Source organism: Planococcus citri, chromosome 5 (assembly GCF_950023065.1).
Source record: "Planococcus citri chromosome 5, ihPlaCitr1.1, whole genome shotgun sequence".
Lineage (NCBI taxonomy): Eukaryota > Metazoa > Arthropoda > Insecta > Hemiptera > Pseudococcidae > Planococcus > Planococcus citri.
In genome coordinates, this window is record NC_088681.1 from 60,023,467 (window position 1) to 60,051,049 (window position 27,583).

The following is a 27,583-nucleotide window of genomic DNA, read 5'->3' on the forward strand; positions in this document are numbered from 1 at the left end:
TGGATTATCTTGTTGAACAGATCGAGTAGAACACACAACTCGATTTTTAGCTGCCCAATTCCATATACACGCCTTCTGGAGCAAATTCAAAATTCTGGAGAAATCGTAAAATAGCGCTGGAGGCTCCAGAATGGCTGGAAATCGCGAAATTTGAATTTGGAGGTTTAATATCAGTTTTAGGATTCATTTTGAACCTTTTTACTGATCAAGTACGTACTTTTAAAAAAAAGCATAAATCACCAAAATAGTCAATTTTAGATTTTCAAAAAGTCGCCAAAAATCGAAAAATGAACTTGGCCTGCTGAAAATTTGGATTTGGGGGTTTTAGAACATGCTCTTTTCAAAAATCGCGGTCCCGTTCAAATCGGAGGCGGACACCTCAAGAGGTTCCCTTGTGAGCTCCTTTTAGTTTAGGTATTTCAACTTCATTATGTAAAATTTCTTGGGAATATCAACTTCCAAAAATCTGCTCACGCTCTAGAACTATTCAAAAGGGGTTGCGTAAAAAGGTACTCTACTCGTAAAAAATATTCCAGTGGATTTACAAATACCTATTTATTCGAAGACATCAGTACCTAACTACCTACCATCAATTGGAATGTCGACTTGAAATAAATTTGCCAGAAACTACATCGCAGTGAAAATAATCATCCATTCAAACGCAGCAAAAAATCTAATGTAATTTTCAAAAAATACCAAAAAATAATATCATCTATTAAACAACATATAAAAAATACACAGGTAATGGTAATACAAATAAATGAACTTTTATTACAAGTAGGTAGGTATGTACTTTAGTTTGAATAACATAACTTCCTCGTAGCTTCCCAAACACTATACGCGTAATAAAAGTGAAGATGTAATAATTTCACATGAACGAAATACGAATCCCCATACTAGACAAAGATTCAAGAAAATCGTCCCTTTCTTTTGAAAGTTCAACTATACGTGTTTTTATTGACAGCAAGAATTCTTCATTCGAAACAAATAAATCAGTAAATTTGATAAGCTGTTCAATAGGAACAAATGAAGCGCAGGCCAATATTCGTTTTTGGATTGAAGGTAACGACACGAGTTGATTTTTAAAATTCTTGGCTACATCCACATCGTTATAAGCTTCGCTGATAAATTCGTCGAATTCTTCGGATTTCTGCATCAACGACTTGATAAAATCACAATGTTGATCATCGAGAAAAGTAGACTGTAATAATTGCTGTTTGAAATTTCTCACTGCTTCAATTTCGGGCAGTAAAAAGCTTACAATATCATTCAGTTCGTTAAAATACGTTTGTGTCAGGAATAATCTACAAAACCTACGGATCACGTAGCTATTCGCCATGACGTTCTTTTTAAATTCAGTAACCTCATCCTCGTTTTGAAGACATAGCTTCATGATTTTATGCAAATCTTCGTTTCTGGTTTTAAAAACCAAACGTTTCCAGCCATAGTGCCAAAAAGCGTTCCTCTCCTTATATGTGGCGTATAAAAGAATAGTCAATACGAATTTAAATTCTCTCACTTGCAACGGAACTATGGTTGCCAGAACCATTTTATCGAATAATTTCTCATTTGATGCAAATTCTTTAACAAACGATCGTTTCAAGTTTTCCGGAGCAATGTTCCATACTTCACAACATAAATCAATAAAGTAGTCCACATCACGGTCAACATGGTCTGATTCGGATTTGGGACCCATGCAGAAACTATTAAACTCACATTCTAATATTTTCATAACCAGATCTGTAAAAACAATCTCGCTCGTAGTATTTTTAACATATGCCCACGTACGTAAGACAAACTCTTCCTCATAAATAGAATTTGTCAACAGAGCATACATCAATGTAAAACCATTGTGCTTGAGAAATTCATCTAGCTGCTGATGGTCTAATTTTGGTAAAATGTATCGAACAAACGATGGTAAATCACGGACAAGAACATTGATAGCTTTTTGTAAACGACTTTCTGGTGGGACACGATTCCAAAAATATTCCAAAGATGGCCCATTGAGAGGCATGAAGTCACGAAACATCACTTCTTCGACCAAGTCGTCTTCCAAGGGAACATTTCCGATAAAATCAATCCAATACGTAAATCGCGAATTTGCAGAATATTTTTTATACAGCGAGTCTGTCTTTTTCAATCCAAGTGGCCAAATTCGTACGATATCGTCTTCGAAACAATACGTACAAGCAATTAGGAACTTTTGATGCACATCGAATTGATCACACTGCATTATCCGTTTGGCAGTTCTCTCGTAATGAATGGTTCCATCGTAATCGCACACGAAATCTTCGAAGTATTCCAAAACTGAGTTCTGATTGTCGTAATGGAAATGAAATACTATTCTGTAATGGCTCCGTAGCCAGCCGTTCATCGAATGTCCAAATATTCTGACATATTTATCAATCATAGGATAAATCACAGAGGGCAAATCAGGAACGAGTATCAGTATAGTTTGCAATGAGATAAGTTCACCAGATGGACGAAACTCTTTCAATGTGTTGCTCGAACGGTATTTATTTATTTCGCAGCGCCATATTTCGAGGCTGATGACGATCGCTGATAACTCTCTCAGAGGAGCTGGAGTCGGATGAAAAACATCGAACACATCAGAAGTGATTTCAGCCATTTGCAGGTCTTGATCAAGACACTATTTCAATCCAAACCTAGAAGGGTAGAGATCGAATTAGTTTTTAAGAATGAACACCTGACAGATGACATATTGTGTCGAGAAGAAGTTCCCATAGAAATAAATATAAAAGACGATTAATCCAGTTACATGAACCATGGTGAATGTTTGGTTCATCAGACACGAATTTGTTGACATATTGCAAATTCCAGTACCTCAAGTATTCGTCTACTACCAGCTAATTCGCGTATTTAATAAGCAGGTCTCGAAAACTGGTTTTAATGATTTTTATGAAACTTACCAATGTTTAGTTCAACTTTTTAACCAGCTCAATGTCTTCACAGCCTATCAAAATTCAAAGACAAATTAATTCTTCAGTAGTATCAAGTTACCCACGACAAGCAATTTTAAATTAATTAATCACCACTCGCAGCGATAAAACTTTCATTCACCAAGAAGTAATGAAAACGACCATAAAATTCTATTATGCGAGTACCTCAATAATGAATTGTGCTCCAACAACTGGTTGCTGGTAGTACACCCACATTTCTTTAGGATCGCTGGTGTCGTTGACATCTTGGAAAATTTCATGAATCTTAATAACATCCCGAATTGACTTTTTATTCAACTCTGATAGCCTATGAAGAATTTTTTCAAACATCTAATGCGTACAATGCTAAATGGGCAGGTTCTTCAAAAAAAAAAAAAAAAATGATAAGCAACTTTAGTAACCAAAATATTGAAAATTGTGAGTACCTAACACATTTCAATGTGGAGAAAAATGACTGATAAAGAAAAACATAAATTTCAAATTAATATGAATGGTTTTTAATTCTGAAAAAGTTGGGTCCGTTTTGCAACTTTTCAGTTAAAAAAAAGGTGAGGTTTTTGATCAATTTTGGCAAAAAGGTGAGAATTTCTTCAACTTTTGCATGGACAATTTTTGGAAATACTTGAGCTTTTTGAAAACTTATTTTTGCCAAAAAAATAAAACTAATTTTAGCCGTTTTCCAAACATTAACATTTCTTTCATATGTACTTGCAAAAGAGAGAATTTCTGAACATTCGTGGCAGAAAGCAAGACCTTGACAATTTTAACAAAAGAAAGGTCTTGTTATGTCTGGCGAAAAAGCTAGACTTTTGTAAAATTTTTTGAAAAAAATGAAAGTTTTTCAAAACTTTTGGAAATTATTGGTTTTCTTCTGAATAGCCCATTAAGATAAGTCGTATGGCACTTCTTCAGGAATCCCAAAAATCATGACTCAATTTTGGGCTCGAAATGTTGGGAAAATATTATCATTGAAAATTTTGAATTTCTCGCGGGATTTTAACTTATTTTAATGGGTCGCATGACACGTTCAAAAATCCCAAAAATCATGACTCTCCTGAGCCAAACTCGCCAACCGTGTGAAAACCTATAAAACAATTTCTTTCACAATCGACAAATCCAATTTGAGAATTCATTTTCACAGCAATTGATCTTTTTTAGCTGAATATGTCAAGAAAATCAAAAGCGGGTATTCAAGAACGCCAGCGGGAAGTATTCCAACAGAAATGTCTGAACCAGACAAAGACAATTTGAAAGGGAATACAAAAATATCCACACAAAATTTCAGGCACTGAAGCGCATTTTTCAATTTTTTAACATTGAAGGGCCAAAAATGAGGGGGAAAATCGAAATTTTACCGAATTAATCTACATAGAATGCTGAAATTCGATTTTCAACCCTTGGATCGATTATACATAAACAGTTTCGAACAGTGAGTTCTGAGTATATATGTATAGTTCTGGAGCCTCCAGTAGATCTTTGAAAGTGAAAATTTCCACAAAATGTTGCATGATGAAGTTGAATTGCTAATCTAAAATTTATGTTTCACTTAAATTTCGGTATGCTGAGTCGATTCGAGGTTGACTTCAAGCTACCGAAAAGTTGCTGGAGGCACCAAAATGGCTCGAATCCAAATTCAAGCGATTCGGTGAGTCGAAAATAGGAATCGAGCCGAATTTAAGATTTTCTGTTGAATAATTGCGAGGATACAAAGAATTTTTTCAAATATTCAATTTATGCAATGCTGAATTCAAAAACCCATTTCCTAAAAAAAAAAAAAAAAAAAAAAAAGGTCGAAAAAGTAAGAAAAAAATTGGAAAATCGTGAGTACACGTACATAACATTTCAATGTAGGGAAAAAAGTGACTATGAAAAGATTTGTACAATTTTTTGATTTTTTGTAAACAAGAAACTTGGAACTTTCAGCCGTTTCGCTAAAAATCACAATTTTACTTTTGAAAAAATTAGACCTTTTGAAGTTTTGGTAAAAAGTGAGAGTTTTTGTCAATTTTCTGCAAAAAAGACACGACCGCTTAAAATTGATGTGATCTTGTTTTTAATTTCAAAAGTTAGACTGTTTTGCAAAAAAAAAACCAATTATTAACCATTGTGCTAAAAATCACAATTTTTACGTAGGTAGTTAAAAAAGTGATAATTTCTTCAAAAAAGTGAAAATTCTTGTAATTTTTGAAAAAGCGAGAGTTAAATTCAATACTACGTTTGCATATAGTTGATTGTAATTATAATTAATTATCGATTTTACACGTTTTAAACATAACGTAAAATGGACGTTTTTACACAAAAAGACTAAAATTAAGCTATAAAATGAAAAAAAAACAACAACAACCACAAAAACAAAGTAAGAGATAAACAAAAATGTAAAAATCTGGCTCGACAAGATCATCCCAGAACATGAATTTGACGAAAAAATCGTTCAACTAGATGCAATTTTTAGAATATTTCCAGCATAACGTCGCTCAGCTCAAATTTTAAATCATCCTCAGTAGTACCTTTCAAACACCATAGGTACAAATAAAGCATTGACTGATAAACGTTTGGACCAAAGGTGACGACATAAGCTCATTCTTAAAGTCTGTAGACTGATTGACATTGTCTTAAGCATCTTTAAAAAAATCATCGAATTTTTGTCTCTGGACGAACTCAACGGAAAAATTTTTCTCTTTAAAATTTTGCGCCGCTTCCTCTTCCGGCAATAAAAATCTCACGAATTGATCTAATGCATCGAAATGCCCACACAATTCTAATATTGAACAATAAAAAAGTACATTTTTGTCATTGGCCATGACGTTTTTCTTAAATTGAGTTATCTCATCTTCGTCGCGTAAACACAGCAGCATCATTTTATGCAAACCTTCACCCCACGTTTCAGTAATCAAATCTTGCCAGCAGTTATACCAGAAATCGTGCTTCTGCTCGTAGGTGGCGTGAGAAAGAACAGCCGATGTGAACTTCAATTCTCTCGGGGTCGGTGAGGCTTCAAAACAGTCAAATATGTGACGAAATAATTCATTATTCGATGCCATGTCTCTAACCGCCGAACGTTTCAAATTTTCCGCAGCAGTGTTCCATACTTCAATACATAATTGAACAAAAATATCAATTTTGCGATAATCATCTTTGCCATCATGTTCGTCCAGGACCCAAGTACAGTCATCTTGATAAAATTTGGAACGTACATAGCCTCCTCCGAACTCAGCTTGCAACATTTTCACAATCAGATTTGAGAAAGCAATCTCGTTCATCACGTTTCTAACGCAACTCCAAGTCGATAGAATGACTTCTTCATCGTAACAAGATTTTTTTAACAACGCGTGTAATAATTCACAACCATTTTCACGAAGAAATTCATTGAGCTGTTGATCGTCCAATTTTGGTAAAATGAATCGAACCAGCGATGGTAAATCAGGTGTTGGGGTATTAATTATCAGATTGATTCGTTTTTACTCGGCGATGTTCGTGCCGAATCGTTATCTGTAGTTTAGCAAATGTTCTCGCATCATTATTCTCGTACTTTGAGTAACTTGTATTTTTTTATCTGACCAAATGGTCTATGTTTCGTGTGTACTTTTGTGCATTATGATGTTTCGTTAATTAAACTGTTTTCGCTCGTTGTTCAAATATTATTTCGAGTTTTATTTTTGTATTTTTTACTATGAAAGAAACAATGGTCCTCCGAGCCGGATGCATCTAACCATGCATCCGTGTATTCGTCGCAATTTTTCTATCGTGAAAAATTGAATAAATTTTCGTCGCAATTTTTCGTGTTGGAAAAATTGAATTTAACTACTTTGTCGCAATTTTTCGTTTTATCGTAAGTGAAAAGTTGAATTATTCGTGGCAATTTTCGAGTGAAAATTGAATAGAATTTCGTTGCAGTTTCGTAAGTAGAATTTCGAGTAACTATTTCGTCGCAGTTTTTCGTTGGTGAAAAATTGAGCAAACAAAGTGTCGTTTACGTAATTCGTAATATCGTTTGTTGGCTAATAAATAGCAATATTTTCGAGTCGTTTTTTGTGAATGAAAATTATTCATTATCCCACAATGTCTCCGGAAGATGCCGCAGCAGCTAGAGAAGCTGCTCTCGAAAAAGCAAAAGAAGATTTGAAGAGAGATAGACGTCTCCTTATTCGAAATCTCATCGCGAATCATGAAATGGTTAGTATTCAGATCTCTGATGCTAATGAGCAGGCATCCGAAGCCTTGCTCAACGAAATTTCGACAAATATCGAGCAATGGCGAGCAGACTTGGATATGCTTGCCAAAATCAATACTGAATTGTGTGATTTCATTGACCCAGAGTGGACAGTGGAACAGATCTCAGCCAATGATGATGAAATCTGCTCGGAATATCGAACTTCAAGGTTCGAAATGAATAATTTGATCGGAAAGTTCCGAACTATTGAATCAAAATTTCGTCTCGAACAAGAGAAAAACGATCGACAAAGTGGCAGAGCTACCCATAGCAAGAGGTCCTTCGGTGGTGGCCACACTTCGCTATATTTCGATGCTCCTGTACTCAACCCTATGTTGAAAATTCAAGATATTCCTGTTCCAAAGTTCGACGGAGTTTATAAAAATTATCCTGATTGGCACGAAGAGTTCATAAATATCGTTCATCGTAATGAGAATTTAGACGATTACCAACGAATGTTCTTATTAAAACGGGCCTTAGTTGGCAAAGCAGAACATTTTTTAAAGGATTTTGGCACCAAAGGCGAATTGTACAAGTCAGCCTTAGATGCAATCGAATTTTCCTACGATAATCGTCGCAGAATTATTGCGGAGCACCTCACAGCGTTGTTCGATTCTCCAGCAATCAAAGTTCCAACATTGAGGGACTCGTTGGACGAATTAAATCGAACCATTCGTGGGCTCAAGGTTTGTGGCATAAACACTGATGCCCTTTCTCCAGTGATTACGTTCATGGTTTCTCGAAAGCTCCCAGAGAAAATTCGCCTCGATTGGGAAAATTCCATCCAAGAAAAGTCCAAGTATCCTGAGCATACTAAATTATTCGAATTTCTACAAAATCGCTGCTTCGCTTATGAGACAGCAACCGCCTCAGCATCGTCGTCGTCGTCGTCGTCATCGTCGTCTGTTCCAGTCAACGAATCGTCAAAAACAAAAGTCCAATCGAAGTTGGTCAAATCGAGTGGCAGTGTTCCAGCCAAAAAATCGTTCGCAGCTGATTCTAGTTCGTCAAAATCAGTAGGTAGATTACCACCTAAGTGTTTATGTTGTGGGGATTTACATTATTTAAATCAGTGTGCTATTTTTTGTTGTAAATCGGTAAATGATAAATTCGAATTTGTGAAGTCACATAGTTTGTGCTTAAAATGTTTCAATCCTAATCATAAGGTAGGGGATTGTAAAAGATACGACTGTGCCAAGTGTAAGGGACGCCATAATATTTTATTACATAGAGAACCGAATAATGGTTCAAGTGGTCCTACAATTACTCAAACTTCGAGTAATAATCATGGTCACAGCACCAATCAGAGTTCAGAAAGTGGTAATTCCACTGGAAGTGGTAGTGCTTCGACTACAAACACTTCAGCTTGTGCCTTTGCATCCTCTCGTTCAGTTATTCTATCCACTGCGATAGTGAAAGTTCAGGGTAAGCATGGAGTGACCTTGGGAAGAGTATTATTTGACCAAGGCTCCGAAGCTTCCTTGATTTCAAGGGAATTTTGCGAAAAAGCAAACTTAAAGGTTGTCAAAAGCCAAGTTACAACGAATCTGGTTGGTATTAACGATAATTCAAAAGAATTGACTCATTCGTCTAGATTTGTGTTGAAATCTAGATACAATTCATTTTCGATCGTAATTGATGCTGATGTCATCAATAAAATTCCTTGTTCGGTTTCTCAACATGATATCTCGAAGATTGTTGAGAATTTTAAATTGTTATCGTTCGGTGAGAGTAAGGACTTATTACCTCACTCTAATGTTGATATTTTGCTAGGAAATGAATATGTTGAATTCATTTTTGAAGAAAAGCGTCGTTTCGTTGAAAGTCTTTGCTTGAGAGACTCAAAATTCGGAGTTATCGTCTCCGGAGCTATAAAAAAGGCCTCATTTTTGGCTGAACGAAAACCTTTTTGTGGTTTATCCAATACTGAACTTTCAGTTCAATTTGATCATTTTGTCAATTCGGACAAATTTACAGAATACAATTCAAAAAATGATGAATTAATCACTGAGTATGCTCTCATTGATAAGCATTTTGAAGAAACCTACTCTATTGATCCAGAGTCTGGTAAATTTGTTATTTCGTTGCCACTGAAATCATCAGTGGAAAAATTGAAAGGTTCGTTTCACAGAGTTCGAAACATTTATTTGAAATCAGAAAAACGTCGTTCTGAAATTGCCAAAAAAGGATACGTTGATATTCTCAACGAATACATAAAATTGGGTCATTTGTGCACCCTTGAAGGAAATCCCAAAGAAAATGCATACTTCATTCCACACCATTTGGTTTCAAAAACCACAACAAGTGGAGTAAGTTTTCGGTTGGTTTTCAACGCGTCATTTTTGGATGAGCTTGGAACCTCCTTAAATGACCATTTTTTGAATGGTCCACCAATTCAACGCGATCTTTTCGCGATCATTCTCAGTTTCAGATTGTATATTATTGCAATCTGTGCTGATATTTTTCGAATGTATCGATCTATTTGGATAGCCAAACAAGATTGGCACTTACAAACTATTTTTTATCGTTTTGAACCCAATGAGGTTCTAAAATTGGCTGAATTAACCACCTTAGTAAATGGTATCGGACCTGCTATGTTTTTAGCAACAAAATGTTTGAATAAAGTTGGTGAATTGATTAAAAAATCATCACCTAAAGCAGCTCAATCTATTCAAGATGAGTTTTATGTTGATAATTGGATGTCCGGAGCTATGGACGAAAATTCAGCCATTGAATTACAAAAAATTGTACATTCGTCATTGAAAAAATTTGGGTTTAATTTAACCAAATATCAGAGTAATTCTAACGAATTTCTCAAATCATTAGACCCATCACTAATCGAACCTCTCAAGCAGAGAGTGATTGGTGGTGATGATTGTTCATTTGTAGGCTTATTAGGCCTGATTTGGTCACCTGAGAGTGATAAATTATCAATAAATATTAAACTGGATCAATTACCAGAAATAATAACAAAAAGAGTCATGTGAAGTGACATTTCGAAAATTTTCGATATTTTGGGAATTTTAACTCCTGTTTTAATTACTGGGAAAATTCTACTACAAACATTATGGAAAGAAGGTAGAGAATGGGATGAGCCCATTTCTGCTGATTTATCAAAAGATTATTTGGAATATCGTGAGGAATTGCCTCTCTTAGTAGGGTATAATATACCTAGGTGCTATGCACTAACTAAATGTGTCAAAATTTGACAACTGATCGGATTTTGCGACGCATCAACGAGTGCATATTGTGCTGTAATTTACATTCGTACAATAGAAGAAAATGGCAATATTTTTGTCTCATTTGCATGCTCGAAAACAAGAGTTGCACCTATAAAAACAATACAGCCTATACATAGGCTCGAATTAATGGCAGCTGAATTGCTGGCTAATTTGATAAACAGGTTACGTGAAATCCTGAAGATAAATGAATTTTATTGCTTTTCGGATTCTCAAGTTACTTTGGCTTGGTTAAAAATGGATCCACTCAAATTGAAATTATTCGTTTCGAACAGAGTAATAAAAATTTTGGCACTGTCCAAAAATGAAAATTGGTCCTATATTTTGGGAACCAATAACCCAGCAGATCTAGGAACTCGCGGAGTTTCTGCCAGATCATTTATTCAAAATTCGTTATGGCTAGCTGGGCCAAAATTTCTCTCAGATGAAAATTCATTTAAAGAGAATATTTCGTTGAAAGGTGAAAATATACCTATTCGAAAATTACCAGAATTGAAACATGAAAAGTCAAGTCTGAGTATTACAAAAGATTCGTCGATAATTTTGACCTTGGTTGAAAATATATCATCATGGTATAAAATCGTTTCTATCGTTGGCTATATTCGCCGATTTATTCTCTGCTTGAAAAAACGAGTAAGAAATAAAATAGGAAAGAAAAAAGCTGTGGCTACTTCGCCTGTTAAAGCTTGCATACAAAGCTATCCAAGGTTATCCGTTTCAGAACGAAGAGAAGCGTTCTATTGCATTATTGCATTCGTTCAACGTGAACATTTCGATGAAGAATATTGGAGATTACATGCCAAAACAGGCATACAGAGAACTAGTAAATTGTTCTCTCTCGATGTATTTTTAGATACACATAATGTAATGCGAGTTGGTGGTAGGTTATCTGCTTCAAACTTCTCGTATGATAAGAAGCATCCCATTGCGGTGCATGCTACTTCTACCTTTATTCGTTCGTATGTACGTATGGTACATGAAAGATATTATCACGCATCTCGATCGTTTGTACTGAATTATGTACGAGGTCAATTTTGGGTAGTAGGAAACCTGATTTTGATTATTAAAAATGTATTTAGAAATTGTGTAATATGCACACGTCACAACGCTCGTTTAATGGAGCAAATTATGGGAGATTTACCTCCTGAAAGAACAAAAATTCAAAGACCATTTTCGTGTATAGGTGTTGACCTATCAGGTGCAGTTTCTATGAAATGTACTAACCATAGGTCTTACAAAATTTACAAGGCATACATTGTCTTTTTCGTATGCTTTAGTACTAGAGCAGTACATATTGATCTCGTTGAAGATTTGATTTCCGAGGCATTTTTAAATTGCCTTGAAAGATTTGTGAGTAGAAGAGGGTTACCTCGTGTTATCTATTCAGATAACGGAACAAATTTTATTGGACTTCGTAATTTTCTACAAAGTAGTAGATACAATCAATTCGTTGATGAGAACTTGATAGAATGGAAAACTATCGCTCCCCGCAGCCCACATCAAGGTGGATTGTGGGAATCGGCAGTGAAGGCCGGAAAATCGTTACTAGCCAAAGCTATTGGCAATCAAACATTGAATGTGTTTGAATTGAACACAATTCTATCCAAGGTCGAATGTATTCTCAATTCGAGACCAATTGCATATAAAAAATGCAATCAATTTGTTGAACCCCTAACTCCGGGGCATTTTTTAATCGGATCTTCATTCCATGATATTCCTACATTAGATGAAGAAAATTTAAATATCAAATTACGATATCGTTTGTGGACCAGAATTGTGGAATCATTCTGGACAATCTGGAAAAGAGATTATTTGAACCAATTACAAGTTCGTTCCAAATGGAAAAAGAATGAGAAAATTCTCAAGATTGATGATGTAGTACTACTTCGTACTCAAGGAGAAAAATCCTTCAGCTGGCCTATGGGCATAGTTGTAGGTACCTACCCAGATAAGAAGGGTGTCGTGCGGAATGCCGATATTCGATTGGCTAATGGCACAGTTCGTAAAACGAGTGTTCAAAATCTCGCCTTGTTACCAATTAATGGTTAAAATTTATTAAATTCGTAATATTGATTGATGTAATTTTAATCACTTTAATATTTCGTGTCATTTTATGTAAATGAACATGTTGAATTTCTAATTCTTTAATTATGTATTTCGAATGTATTTGTATGATGCGTAATCTTTGTAAACTTGCATTTTCCCCTGTTGATATTTTGATACTGTTTTTGTATTCGTTGTTGTGTTTATTTATTTTTAATTGTTAATTTTCTTCTTTAATTAGAAGAAGGTTTGACCTCCTTCGGGGGGAATATGTTGGCGTATTAATTATCAGATTGATTCGTTTTTACTCGGCGATGTTCGTGCCGAATCGTTATCTGTAGTTTAGCAAATGTTCTCGCATCATTATTCTCGTACTTTGAGTAACTTGTATTTTTTTATCTGACCAAATGGTCTATGTTTCGTGTGTACTTTTGTGCATTATGATGTTTCGTTAATTAAACTGTTTTCGCTCGTTGTTCGAATATTATTTCGAGTTTTATTTTTGTATTTTTTACTATGAAAGAAACATCAGGGATACAAAGATCGATAGATTTCCGCAAACGATTTTCCGACGAAACAAGGTTCCAGAAATATTCCAAGGATGATCTACTATGAGGCATAAATTGGCCCAAATTCCATTCTTCGATAGGAGGATCTCTTATTTTGATATGATTTTCGAGAAAATTAATCCAATACGCGAATTGCGGATTTTCAGAATACCTTTCACACAGCGAATCCGTCTTTTTCAATCCAAGTGCAGGCCAAATTCGTATGATATCGTCTTCAAAACAATACGTACAAGCAATGAGGAACTTTTGATGCACATCAAATCCATCACAATGCATCATACGTTGGGCAGTCCTCTCGTAATGAATGGCTCCGTTGTAATCGCATACAAAATCTTCGAAGTATTCCAATACACAGGTTTCGTGGTCGTATTGAAATTTAAATGCTGCTTGATGATGTCTCCATAGCCAGCCCTTCATCGAATCTCCAAATATTTTGACATATTTATCAATCATAGGATAAATTATCGATGATAAATCGAGAATGAGTGTAGTTTTCGATGAGATAAGTTTACCAGATGGACGAAACTCTTTCAATGTATTGCTCGAACGGTATTTATTTATTTCGCTGCGCCATATTTCGAGGCTGATAACGATCGTTGATAACTCCCTGAGGGGGACTGGAGTCGGTTGAAAAATATCGAAAACGTCGGAAGTGATTTCAGCCATTTTCAGGTCTTGATCAAGACACTATTTCAATCCAAACCTAGAATGGTAGTGATCAAATTAGTTTTTAGGGATGAACAACTGACAGGTGACATTTGTGTCGAGAAGAAGTTCCCACAAAAATGAATTATAAAAGACGATTATTCCAGTTGCATGAACCATGGTGAATGTTTGGTTCATCAGACACGAATTTGTTGACCTAATGCAAATTCCAGCACCTCACGTTTTCGTCTATCACCAGCTAATTCACGTATTTCATAAGCAGGTCTCAAAAACAGGTTTTAATGGTTTTTATGAAACTTACCAATGTTTTGTACAACTTTTCAACCAGTTTAACGTTTTCACAGCCTATCGAAATTCAAAGACAAATTCATTCTTCAGTAGCATCGAGCTACCCACGACAAGCAATTTTGAAATTAATCATTACTCGCAGGAAAAACAACTTTCATTGAGTAAGAAGTAATGAGAACGACCATAAAATTTTATTACGCGAGTACCTCAATAATAAAGCAATGTAAATAAACCAAGTTGTGCTCCAACAACTGGTTGCTGACAGTACACCCTGATTTCTTTAGGATCGCTGGTGTCGTTGACATCTTGAAAATACGATTTTACTCGCCATCGCCAATCGTGTGAAAACCTATAATTCAATTCCTTTCACATTCGACTAGTCCTATTTGAAAATTCACCTTCAAAATTTTTTAGCTGAATATATCAAGAAAATCATGCTTTAGAACACCGGCAGGAGGTAACCCAATACACAGAGAAATTTCTGAACCAGACAACGCTAATTTGAAAGGGAATACAAAAATACATGAAATGTCAGGGACTGAAGCGCATTTTTCGATTTTTCAAAAAAATTTTAAATGAAAGATGCCAAATATGGGGGAGAAAATCGAAATTTTACCGAATTCTACGATGCTGAAATTTGATTTGCGTACAATTTTCGACCCATTTGATCGATTGTACATAAACAGTTTCGAACAGTTTTGAGCATAGTTATGGAGCCTCCAGCAGATCTTTGAGAGTGGAAATTTCCACAAAAAGTTGCATGATAAAGTTGGGTTTCTGATCTAAAATTTACGTTTCCATCAAATTTTGGTATGCTGAGTCGATTGGAGGTGACTTCAAGCCACCAAAAAGTTGCTGGAGGCTCCAAAATGGCTTGAATGCATCTTCCAGCGATTTGGTGTGTCGAAAATAGGAATCGAGTCAAATTTCAGATTTATTAGTTCAACTGCGAGCCTACAAAGCATTTTTCAAATACTCAATTTATACGGCGCTGAATTGGCAGAAACTATTTTACATCCCCCTCCCCCCCAAAAAAACATTAAAAATACAAGTAGGCAATTTTAGTAACCAAAACAGGTAGGTCGAAAAAGTAAGCAAAAAGTAAGCAAAAAATTGGAAAAACGTGAGTAAAACATTTCGATGTGGAGAAAAAAGTGACCGAAAAAAAAAACAGAACACTACAAATTGATAAACAATCAGGTTATTGATTTCAAAAGTTGAACTGTTTTGCAGAATTTGGTAAAAAAAAAAAAAGGTGAGATTTTTGGCAACTTTTTTGTTAACAAATAGAGAATTTTCGCAATTTTGGTCAAAAAATTCAATTTTTTATAAAAATCAAAATACTCGGGACAGTTTTTTGGAAAAATGTGGGAATTTTGGAATTTTTTGTTACAAAAAAAAACAATCTTTAACCGCGCATTTTGCTAAAAATTACAATTTTTTTGTTCTTGAAAAAGTGAGCATTTCTGACAATTTTCAGAGAAATGAAGAGCTTTTTCTATATCTCTGGCAAAAAATATAGTGTTGGAAATTTTGGACAATATTTTGAAAAAAAGTGGAACTTTTTGTAACTTTTGGAAAAATTTAGACCTTTTCAAAATTTAGGTAAAAAAATAGGCGTTTTTGTCAATTTTCTGCAAAAAAAAAAAACAACAATTATGATATGGTGAGATATGGCCCAACTATGTAAGTAGTTATTCAACGAATAACTAGTAAGTAGGTATTCAACGAATAACTAGTAAGTAGGTATTATGTGAATACCTATCATACAGAAACGTTAGTGGTGGGAACTATGTTTTGTAGAGATGCGCCGAGCGCGATGCCGCTCAATAGCAAATCACTGTTTAGCGCTGGTATCTCGAGCTCGCCGGTGCTCGGTCATGAGTAAGGTATCAAGTGGCATTGTGCTACATAGTGTCGAATTAAATGTATAAGTCTCTCGATGAGACCTTTAACTCGTGTTTATTCCACTTCTAGCGTGGTAATTATACCTATTTGTTTAATCATTCGCCGGTCGAGTAATTAACGTAATTACCTCTCTGTACCGTTCGCGTTTACCTATTTATCTCCTTTTTGCGGCTATCTAAGATGATTCCGGACATCAATAAGATAGAGCGTGTGATACATGTGTCTCTTCGTAAAGCAGCCACCGACAGCCACTATTATTGGGGTAGGCTAAGGGAAAGAGGTGGTGTGACAGTGAGCAGTGTTTGGTAAGTTTTACTTACATGGTGGTGTCTCCACTAATTATTCATAAGTTAGCACAATTAACCAATAATATTATGCATACTCGAGCCTAGGACATGGATCCAGCCTGTGTACTTTGTATTTATGAAACCCATTAGAAGTGATAGGTTGATGAGGCGTCCCGTAAGGGTGCCTCTCCCCTTTTTATCCCGATGTTGCCCACTACATATAGTGGTTAATTTGAAGTTAATCCTCGTCAGAAATAAGTTAACTATTTCCTCGCGTTATCATTGGGCATGGAGCCGATCTTCCCGGGCATCGCTCATGCTTCTCGTCTGAAAGGGTACTTCGTGTAATACATTTCTGCCGACGTTGTCTATTATTAGGGACACCCGTGAAAGAGGCAGAAAACTTGGACAGTATGCGTACATGGTGAGTAAATCACTTAGTTAATTATACAAGTCTCCCCTAATCATGGATATCGAGAAGAAATCACTTTATTCATGGTTAGGCAAAGTATAGGGTATATTTGTAACAATATGTCATCCCTTATTAATTTATTAGCGCGAGTCGCATAATTTGAACATGTGTCCCTGTTAACAATATAAAATAATTTAGTTTATTTTATATTCTTTCTATGTCAGACATTATAATAATAAATCATATTGGCACGTTGTATCGAATGGTTATATTGTTATTCAGGTCTGATGTTTATGCATATAGTTGATTGACAAGACTTCTTAAGCTCTCCGACTCTCAAACACTAGCCAGGTATAGGGATAATATTCACTACTTACGTAGTGATATTTAGCCTTCTCACCTACTCAATCATTACAATAATATTTCCCATCCTCAGTCATTCACGAATTAACTATATCAATCTTCAAAAACTTTACAAAAAAAGCAAAAATTCTTGTAATTTTTGAAAAAGCTAGGAGAATTAAATTCACTGATACATTTGCGTAGTTGATTATAATTAATTATTGATTTACATGTTTTTAACATAACACAACATAAAAATATGGATTTTTTGCACAAGACTAAAATTAAACAGTAAAATGAAAAAAATAAATAAACACAAAAAATAATAAAAACACAATCAGAATGTAAAAATCTTGCTCGACAAGATCATCCCAGACCATCGAATATCATGAAAAAATCATTCGATGAGATGTGATTATTCTAACTACATTATTAATAGCTCAGCTCAGATTTTGGAACTTCCTCATTACTTTCAAAACACCACCATAAAAGAGAATTGAGCGAATATTTCGCAAACGGCAACTTATGTATACAAACAGCTGCTTGTTTCTTTAAAAAATTAATTACGCGATTTTTCACCTCAAGAAGAATTCGTTTAGTCGAAACAAAAGTGCCCATAAACTCGATCACTTGTTCTATAGGTACAAATAACGCACCGACTGATGAAGGTTTTTGGATTAAAGTTGACGACAAAAGCTTATTCTTGAAGTCTGTAGATGGATCGACGTTGCCATAAGCATCTCTGATGAATTCATCGAACTCTTTTTGTTTTTTTGCGATCGTTACGCAAGAATCACTAAATCGACCATTGCGAACAGCTAACCGTAGTATTTTCTGTTTAAAATTTCTCGCTGCTTCCTCTTCCGGCAATAAAAATCTCAAGAAATCATTCACTTCGTCAAAATACGTTTGGTTAAATGACTCGCTACAAGCGAAAAGTACACTTTCGTCATTGGCTATGACGTTTTTCTTAAATTGAGTTATCTCATCTTCGTCTCGTAAACATAGCCGCATTATTTTATGTAAACCTTCGCCCCATGTTTCAGTAATCAAATATTGCCAACAATTATACCAGAAAGCGTTCCTTTGCTCGTAGGTGGCGTGAGAAAGAACAGCTAGTGAGAACTTCAATTCTCTCGGGGTCGGCGAGACATCCAAATATCGTCTGTCTTTAAATAACTCATTATTCGATGCAATGTCTCTGACAGCTGAACGTTTCAAATTCTTCGCAGCAGTGTTCCATATTTCAATACATAACTGAACAAAATCATCAATATCACGACGATCGTCACGACAACTATCCGCGAACCAACTACAGCCATCTAGATGCAATTTGGAAGTTACATAGCCGTTCCTGAGCTCAGCTTGCATCATTTTCACAATCAGATTTGAGAAAGCAATCTCGTTCATCATGTTTTTAACGCAAATCCATGTCGATAGAATGACTTCTTCATCGCAACAAGATTTTTTTAACAAAACGTATAACAATTCACAACCATTTTCATGAAGAAATTCATTGAGCTGTTGATCATCCAATTTTGGTAAAATGAATCGAACAAGCGATGGTAAATCATTGATACAAAGATTGATAGCTATTCGCAAACGTTTTTCCGACGAAACAATATTCCAGAAATATTCCAAGAATGATCTACTGAGAGGCATGAATTTGTATGACATCCATTCGAGGATAGTAGAATAGGTAAACCTGATATGATATTCGAGAAAATTAATCCAATACTGGAATTGTGGATTTTCGGAATAGCTTCTATACAACGAGTCTGTCTTTTTCAATCTGAGCGGCCAAATTCGTAAGATGTCTTTTTTGAAGCAATACGTGCACGCAATTAAGAACTTTTGATGCACTTCAAATTGATCACACTGCATCATACGTTCGGCAGTCTTCTCGTAATCAATGGTTCCGTCGTAATCGCATACAAAATCTTCGAAGTATTCCAAAACGGAGTTTTGACTGTTGTAATGAAACTTAAATACTGCTCGATGATGTCTCCATAGCCAGTCTTTCATCGAATCTCCAAATATTTCGACATATTTATCAATCATATGATAAATTATTGGAGGCAAATCGCGAATCAGGGTTTTCGATGAGATAAGTTCCCCAGATGGATGAAACTCGTTCAATGTATTCCTCGAACGGTACTTATTTATTTCGCAGCGCCATATTTCGAGGCTAATGACGATCGCTGATAACTCCCTGAGAGAGACTGGAGTCGGATGAAAAATATCGAACACGTCAGAAGTGATTTCAGCCATTTTCAATTCTCAATTAATACACACTTTCCATCCATACCTAGAATCGCATAAATAATGATTGAATTAATGCTGAGAAATGAGCAGGTAACATGACGACAATAAGGTAGAATACAAATAGACAGAAGACGACAGTTTGAGTTTCTTGAACTTCCTATGATGAGTCATTTGTTGACCTGTTCCAAATTACAATACATCCCAAATTAAGTAAACTCTGAAAACTGATAAGCAGTTTTCAAAAACTAGTTTAATGATTCACTTGAATATTACTAACCTGTTGCACGACTTTTCTACACTAGTTTCAACGTCTTCACAGCCAACCAGATCAACAATATTTAAAACAATTTCACTGTCGAGTTGATATAAAATATACACGAATAGAACTTTCATAACCATAATTCAAGTGATAATTTACACACATTCGATAGTATCTCAAAACCTCAATACGAAACAATGCAAACCAGGTCACTCTGACATCTGAAACTGGTTGCTTGTAGTACGCCTAAATTTTTCTAGGATCGCTTGCATCGTTGCCAGCATATTCATAACATACTGTACTCAATTCTTGGCTCTTGAAAGCACAATTTACAAATATTAACGAATTTCAATCATCTGCAAACAATTTACTAATCAACTTGGACCTTCTTCGCAGGAGCTTTCAAAGTGTTTTAACCTCATACAAAGCACCTTTCAACATTTGAAGTCATTTCAAAGGTTCTGAGAAAATGTACCTATATTTTTGATATCTTCAAAAATCTAACCAAAAAATATGAAAACTTATTCGAGCATCAGCCAACGATTTGGTTCCCACCAACCTACTTTCAAGGTGTCTCCTCCCCTCCCCCTCCCAAAGTAGGTAATGTACAGTATTTCAGAAAAAATTTCGCGCTGCAGATGACATTTTTCTAGTCCTTAGATCTTTCCAGTATCAACTGCATTCAATAAAGCGGTGGTGAGTAGGAGGGAGGAGTCAAATATTATCGGAAATCACAAGAGAAACACATTAACGTTATAATCCCAAAGGCAAAAAAAAATTCTGAACCAAACAACGCCTTATTGAAAAAGCATGCAAAAATACATCATTATGGTAGTCAAAATTTCAGGAGCTGATTGTGAGGTACATTTTTGAAAATCAAAGTCAACCGATTCACACCCCCCCCCCCTCCCAAAAAAAATTATAAGTAAAAATAAAAAACCAGGTATAAGCAATTTTAGTAACCAAAATAGGTCGAAAAAGTAATCAAAAAGTCAGCCAAAAATTTTAAAATCATGAGAGTAAAACATATCCAACGTGGAGAAAAATAAACAGAGTAAGTACTTCAAATTGATAAATAATCTGGTTATGAACTTCAAAAGTTAAGACTGTTTTCCAAATTTTGGCGAAAAAAAGTGAGATTTTTGATGACAACTTTTGGCAACAAAGTGAGAAAATTTGCAATTTCTGCCAACAAATTCAATTTCTGATAAAAATGAAAATATTTGGACAAACATGACGACAATAAGGTCGAATGCGAATAGGCAGAAAACGACAATTTGAGTTTCATGAACTATCTATCTATGATGAATATCTGAGTCATTTGTTGACCTGTTCCCATTCCCAATTACAATACCTCACAAATTAAGTAAACTCTAAAAACTTGTAAGCAGTTTTCAAAACGCAGTTTAATGATTCTCGTGAATAACTTATTACTAACCTTTTGCACGACATTTCTACAGTATAATAATGTCTTCACAGCCTACCACATCAATAATTTAAAACAATTTCATTGTCGAGCTGACATAAAATATACACGAATAGAACTTTCATCATTCATGAATCATGACCATAATTCAAGTGATAATTTACGCACATTGGATAGTATCTCAAAACTTCAATGTGAAATAATGTAAACCAGGTCACTCTGCCAGCTCGAACAGGTTACTTGTAGTGCGGCTAAATTTTTCTAGGATCGCTTGCATCGTTGACACCATATTTATATAGCACACCATACTCAATTCTTGGCTATTGAAAACAAAATTTCTAACATACCTATTTACGAATTTCAATCATCTCGAAACAATTTATAAACCAACTTATAGATCTGCTTTGTAAAAGTTTTCAAAGTGCTTTAATCTCATACAATGCACCTTTCATCTTTTGAAGTCCTTCCAAAGTTTTTACCGACTTTGCCGTGAAACGGAAAAGTAAGGTATTGTATTTGTCATGATGGTTGAGGATTTGGATGGGGGTGGATTTTCTTGACGAATTGAAGTGTGCTGATCACGATAAGACGTATGACGCAAAACGAGAGAAGTTTATATATATATATATATATAGGTATATATATCAATTTATGTATAAATTTGTGTCACGCTGAACTCAAAAGCTCCGAACTTTAAGTCGAAACTGATGATGGCAAAATATTGCTTTGATACTGAACTAGAGAAATTTTTAATTTGGTCTAAATCGGTTCAGCCGTTTACGAGATATGAACGTTTAAGTGTGTTTCAACGTTATGGATAAGCAGAAATTTGTGTAAACCCTTATATCTCGCAAACGGCTCACCCCCAACAAACAGACGTGGTGGTTAGGGTGTGTAGGTTGCAGATTGGTGCGCCGGAGGTCGGGTGTTCGAATCCCGCGCGAGTCAAGAGGAGAAAATTTTTTGTTGATTTTTTTGTTAATTTTTTTGTTAATTTTATCCGTCCAAAATTTTTTTGCCATAAAAAATCAACATTTTTCAAAAATTTCTAGTGTAATTTTTGTTTTAACAAAAAACATTAAGTTTTTGGTAAATAGCCAGTAAATTTTGATAATTTTTTTTTTTGGTGAATTAATAGTAATTTTTAGTAGGTAAATAAAATGATTAGTTATTTTTGGTGAATTACTCGTAATTAAAGTTGGTCGAAAATTTTGGTAAATTGCTTAGGTAATTTTTGGTAAATTGGTAAAAACGTTTGGCAGTAAATTACTGGGGTAATTAAAATTCGGTAAAAAATTGGTAAATTAGTGAGAAAATGTCTGGTAAATTACTGAGGCGAATGTTGGTAAATTGTTAAGGTAATTTTTGGTAAAATGGAAAAAGTCGGTAAAATTGGTAAATTAGTGGGTAATGTCTGGTAAATTACTGAGATAAATGTTAGTAAATTGCTGGGGTAATTTTTGGTAAATTCGTGAATTTTGGTTAATTGGTAAATTTTGGTAAATTGGTAAATTTTGGTAAATTGGTAAATTTTGGTAAATTGGTAAATTTTGGTAAATTGTTAAATTTTGGTAAATTGATAAAGTTTGGTAAATCGGTAAAATTTGGGTAAATTGGTAAATTTTGGTAAATTGGTTAATTTTGGTAAATTGGTTAATTTTGGTAAATTGGTTAATTTTGGTAAATTGGTAAATTTTGGTAAATTGGTAAATTGGTAAATTTCGGTAAATAGCTAAATTTCGGTAAATTGGTAAATTTTGGTAAATTGGTAAATTTTGGTAAATCGGTAAATTTTGGTAAATTTCGGTAAATTTTGGTAAATAGCTAAATTTTGGTAAATCTGTAAATTTCGGTAAATCCGTAAATTTCGGTAAATTTGTTTATTTTCCTGTATAACAGAGCAAAGTCGGTTAATCTTGCCTACTGCGCAAGATGTTTTTTGAAAAATGTAAATTTTTGATATTTTTAAAGACCGAACCAAATCAGAGGGGACTTCAAGCCATTGAAAATTTGCTGGAGGCTTCAAAACGGCTTTAATTTATCTTCAAGTTTTTTTCGAAATTTGGCGCTTTTTTGGGGAACATAGAGACATTAGGGGGTGGGACCCAAAAAGCAAGTTCATATTTGTACTCAGCGACCTCGAAAACATACCATTCGATATATCACTCGACTTTTTGATGATTTTGAAATTTTAGCCCCCTTGTTGGGGCACAGAAAGACATTGGGGGGGGGGGGGGGGGTGGGACCCAAAAAATAAGTTCATATTCGTACTCAGCGACCTCGAAAACATACCATTCGATATATCACTCGACTTTTCACGATTTTTCAAAATTTCAACTCCTTTTTTGGGGCACAGAGGGGCTTTGAGGAACTGGACCCAAAAAATAAGTTGGTATTCGTATTCAGCGGCCTCGAAAACATACTATTCGATATATCGCATGTCCAGATTCGTTTTTCAAATATATGATTCAATTGTGTGTTACTTGAAAAATCAAGCACCCCCCACCAACCCCCGGGAAGGATTGAAGACCAATCAATGGTGGTGTAATTAATAGTTGAGTAATGAGACTTTGTAAAAAAAATTTTGAACGAAAACGAATGATATAAACTGGTAACTTTGATCAATTTATTGAACTGACCTTTTTTGAAACACCTTCTCTTTCCACCCCTTTTTTCAGACACCCCTTTTGAGATATGGGTATCGAGCGTAGTATCAAATTGTTGAGAATTTGAAGGGGGACATTTTTTGTCATGGTACTTTTTATCGTAAACCTAATATTTTCGGAGTAAATCGCAAAAAACGTGAATCGGAACCGGTTTTAGCCCCCTAAAAAAGTTAGCTCCAGGGGTAGATGGCGCGGTTTTTTTTAGGTAGTTCAGGGGGTTCATCTGAACACATTCCCAAAGAAAAAATTTGTGTGTCAATTTTTTCCTTTTTAAAGCCATTATTTGCCCGCTCTAATAGCTTGAAAAAGCAATCAAAAAGTGAGCAAATGATGATCTGGTTTTTAATTTCAAAAGTTGGACCGTTTTGCAAATTTTGGTCAAAAAAGTGAGATTTTCGGCAACTATTGGCAACAAGGTAAGTAAGTATTTTTGCAGTTTTGCAAGAAATCAAATTTTTGAGAGAAATGTGAAACTTTTGGAATTTATTCTCACAAAAAAAAAAAATGAGAATTTCTGACGATTTTTGCCAAAAAATTTCAGCAAAAGGAAGGAATTTTTCTCAATTTTAGGCAAAATATTGTACTTCCGACATTTACGATATATGTACCTCAGAGGTATAACGTCAATGATTTTCGGACAATAATTTGAAAAAAAAAATGAAGCTTTTTATATAACTTTTGGAAAAAATAAGACCATTTGGAATTTTTGTGAAAAACGAATTTTCTACAAGAAAAACGACAATCTTCGCAGCAATTTTTCAAAAAAGCGATGATTCTTGTAATTTTTGAAAAAGCGAGAACTAAATTCAATAATACGCTTGCACAGTTGATTGTAATTAATTACAAATTTACATGATTAAAATATAATGCTCGTAGATATAAAATATGGATTCAAGAATAAAATGAAATTATACATTAAAAAAAACAACAAAACAATAAAGACATAATCAGAATGTGAAAATTTGGCTCCACAAGATCATCCCCGAACACGAATTTTACGAAGAAATCGTTCAACATAGGTGTGATTTTCAAATTATTCCATCAAAACCAAGTATACATCATAAATAGCTCAGCTCAAATTTTGAAACTTCCTCATTACCTTCCAAACACCATGATAAAAGAGAAGTGAACGAAGATTTCGGTACCACACCTTTAAATCCAGCTGCATCTGTCTTTAAAAACTCAATCATACGATTTTTAACCTCAAGAAGAATTCGCTCATCAGAGACAAAAGTGTCAATAAACTCAATAAGCTGTTCTATAGGCACAGATAAAGCATCGATTGATAATCTCCTTTGGACTGAAGGTGACGACATTAGCATATCTTTAAAGACTGTACGCAGATCGTCATTGTCATAAGCATCTTTAATAAATTCATCGAACTCTTTTGGTTTCTTGACGATCCTAATGCAAGAATCACCAAATCGATCATTGAGCAAAGCTAACAGTAGCATTTTCTGTTTAAACTTCCTGGCTGCATGCATTTCCGGTAATAAAAATCTCGCGAATTGATTCAATTCGTCAAAATACGTCAAGATTAGTAAACCACTACAATAAAAAATCACCTTTCCGTCATTGGCCATGATGTTTTTCTTGAATTGAGTTATCTCATCGTCGTTTCGTAAACATAGCCGCATTATTTTATCTAAATCTTCGACCCATGTTTTAGTCATCAAATATTGCCAACAATTATGCCAGAAAGCGTACCTCTGCTCGTAGGTGGCGTGAGAAAGGACACCCAATAAGAACTTACATTCTCTCGAGATTGGTGGATACTCAATGGAGAAGATATATATTTCTTCAAATAATCTATTATTCGATGTAATGTCTCTGACAGCCGAAAGTTTCAAATTTTCACCAGCAGTATCCCATATTTCAAAACATAACTGAACAAAACTGTCAAGATCGCGTCTATTATCGATACAATATTCGTCTGGCCAATCATAATCATAGTTATCTTGATCTAATTCGGAACTCACACAGCTTCCCCTTACCTCACTTTTCACCATTTTCATGATCAGATTTGTAAAAGCAATCTCGGTCATCATGTTTTTAACGTAAATCCACGTCGATAAAATGACTTCTTCATCATAACGAGAATTTTTCAACAAAGCGTATAACAATTCGCAGCCATTTTTATGAAGAAATTCATTGAGCTGTTGATCATCTAATTTTGGCAAAATGAATCGAACAAACGAAGGTAAATCAGCGATAAAAAGATCGATAGCTTTCCGCAGACGATTTTCCGATGGGATAAGATTCCAGAAATATTCCAAAGATGATCTGTTGTGAAACATGAATTCATCAAACATACATTCTTCGATAGGAGGTTCGGTTATCTTGATATCATTTTCGAGAAATTTAATCCAATACACGAATTGCGGATTTTCAGAATATCTTTTATACAGCGAGTCTGTCTTTTTCAATCCAAATGGCCAAATTCGTATGATATCGTCTTTGAAACAATACGTACAAGCAATTAAGAACTTTTGATGCACATCAAATCGATCACAATGCATCATACGTTCGGCAGTCCTCTCGTAATGAATGGCCCCATTATAATCGCATACAAAATCTTCGAAGTATTCCAATACACAGGTTTCGTGGTCGTATTGAAATTTACATACTGCTTGATGATGTCTCCATAGCCAGCCTTTCATCGAATCTCCAAATATTTTGACATATTTATCAATCATAGGATAAATTCTCGATGGTAAATCGGGAATTAGTACAGTTTTCAATGAGATAAGTTTACCAGATGGACGAAACTCTTTCAATGTATTGCTCGAACGGTATTTATTTATTTCGCAGCGCCATATTTCGAGGCTAACGACCATCACTGATAGCTGTTTTAACGATACTGGAGAAGGATTGTAAAGATCATAGACGTCAGAAGTGATTTCAGCCATTTGCACCTCTCGATCAAGACACTATTTCAACCCAAACCTAGAATGGTAGCGATCGAATTAGTTTTTAGGATAAACAGCTGACAATTAAGTAAGTAATAAATACAAAAGGCGAAAATTTGAGTTTTATGAACTATGGTGAATGTTTAGTTCATCAGAATTATTTTTCAGAGCAGAAATTCTGATACGAAAATACCCATCACTCAATTATCAAAGTGATAAGATTGAAAAGTCCAGTACCTCACAAATTAATCTATTACCAGCTAAATCGCGTAGGTATTTTATAAGCAGGTTCAAAAAACCGGTTTTAATGATTTTCCTGAAACTTACCAATGTTTCGTACAACTTTTCAACCAGTTTAACGTCTTTACAGCCTATCGAAAATCAATGACAAATCCATTCTTCAATAGTATCAAATTACCCGCGACAAGAAATTTTTAAATTATTAATCATTACTCACTAGAATAAAACTTTAATTCACTGAGAAATATTTAAAGTAAGGAGAACGATCGTAAATTCAACTATGCGAGTGATAATCACAAACACCATTTATCTCAATAATGAAGTAATGTAAAGCCAAGTTGTGCTCAACGAACTGGTTGCAGGTAGTACACCCAGCTTTCTTTAGGATCGCTGGTGTCGTTGACATGTTGGAAAATTTCATCAATTTTAATAATATCCCGAATTGATTTTTTATTCAACTCTGATAACCTACGAAGAATTTTTCCAAACATTTAATGTGTACGGTGCTTAATGGGCAGAAATTGGGGTTTCAAAAAAAAAAAAACAACAGGGTCATTCCACGTCGATTGGACCAAGAAGTGGTAAGGTGGGTTCGGCGATTTTTTTGAAATTTTTTCTGTGGAAAGACCTTCCGAAGGGACGACCAATGGCGCAAATCGCAGCCCTCTAGCCAATTTTCAACGGCAGCCAGGGGGTGTCAAAGTTTTCAGTGAACCTAAAATATCATCCATTTCAGCAGTAGATTGCTCGATAACCGCGATACCTACCAAAATGAAACTTTTTCCCATAGTTAGATCATAAAAATCAGTGTTGCCACTTTTCTTCGTACAAAAAATTATCTCAAAAAGTTTCAAAACGTAGTTTTCATATCGTTCCGACTCTCAAAAATTCTGA

At 34.8% G+C, this 27,583-nt stretch overlaps 3 protein-coding genes across 7 annotated transcripts; 1 reads left to right on the forward strand and 2 right to left on the reverse strand.

The window, feature by feature from the left end:
- Positions 1-658: 658 nt before the first annotated feature.
- Positions 659-26,984, reverse strand: LOC135847224 (uncharacterized). 5 transcript variants are annotated; one of them, XM_065366674.1, is made up of 2 exons: positions 26,777-26,983; positions 659-2,666 (listed from the first exon to the last, which is right to left on the reverse strand). In XM_065366674.1, the coding sequence occupies exon 2, from the start codon at positions 2,627-2,629 to the stop codon at positions 869-871; it is 1,761 nt and encodes a 586-aa protein (XP_065222746.1). In that variant the 5' UTR covers positions 2,630-2,666; positions 26,777-26,983; the 3' UTR covers positions 659-868. The 5 variants fall into 5 exon arrangements, 4 of the variants coding, with proteins under 4 accessions (XP_065222746.1, XP_065222745.1, XP_065222744.1 ...); XM_065366673.1 differs by lacking the exon at positions 26,777-26,983 and adding an exon at positions 13,989-14,138; XM_065366672.1 differs by lacking the exon at positions 26,777-26,983 and adding an exon at positions 2,931-3,109.
- LOC135848417 (uncharacterized) lies at positions 7,020-10,157 on the forward strand. Its single transcript, XM_065368320.1, has 3 exons — positions 7,020-8,895; positions 9,775-9,966; positions 10,060-10,157. Exons 1-3 carry the CDS (start codon positions 7,020-7,022, stop codon positions 10,155-10,157), a joined length of 2,166 nt encoding a protein of 721 aa, XP_065224392.1.
- On the reverse strand, positions 17,054-19,612 carry LOC135848945 (uncharacterized). The gene is made up of 2 exons (XM_065369048.1): positions 19,467-19,612; positions 17,054-19,232 (listed from the first exon to the last, which is right to left on the reverse strand). Exon 2 carries the CDS (start codon positions 19,193-19,195, stop codon positions 17,357-17,359), a length of 1,839 nt encoding a protein of 612 aa, XP_065225120.1. The 5' UTR covers positions 19,196-19,232; positions 19,467-19,612; the 3' UTR covers positions 17,054-17,356.
- Positions 26,985-27,583: the final 599 nt, after the last annotated feature.

Coding starts and splice junctions, on each gene's coding strand:
- LOC135848417 (XM_065368320.1), top strand. CDS start 7,020: ATGTCTCCGGAAGATGCCGCAGCAGCTAGAGAAGCTGCTCTCGAAAAA. Junction 8,896..9,774: donor TTTTAAATTGTTATCGTTCG/GTGAGAGTAAGG, acceptor CTATGTTTTTAG/CAACAAAATGTTTGAATAAA. Junction 9,967..10,059: donor TAATTTAACCAAATATCAGA/GTAATTCTAACG, acceptor GTTCATTTGTAG/GCTTATTAGGCCTGATTTGG.
- LOC135848945 (XM_065369048.1), bottom strand. CDS start 19,195: ATGGCTGAAATCACTTCTGACGTGTTCGATATTTTTCATCCGACTCCA.
- LOC135847224 (XM_065366671.1), bottom strand. CDS start 26,449: ATGGCTGAAATCACTTCTGACGTCTATGATCTTTACAATCCTTCTCCA.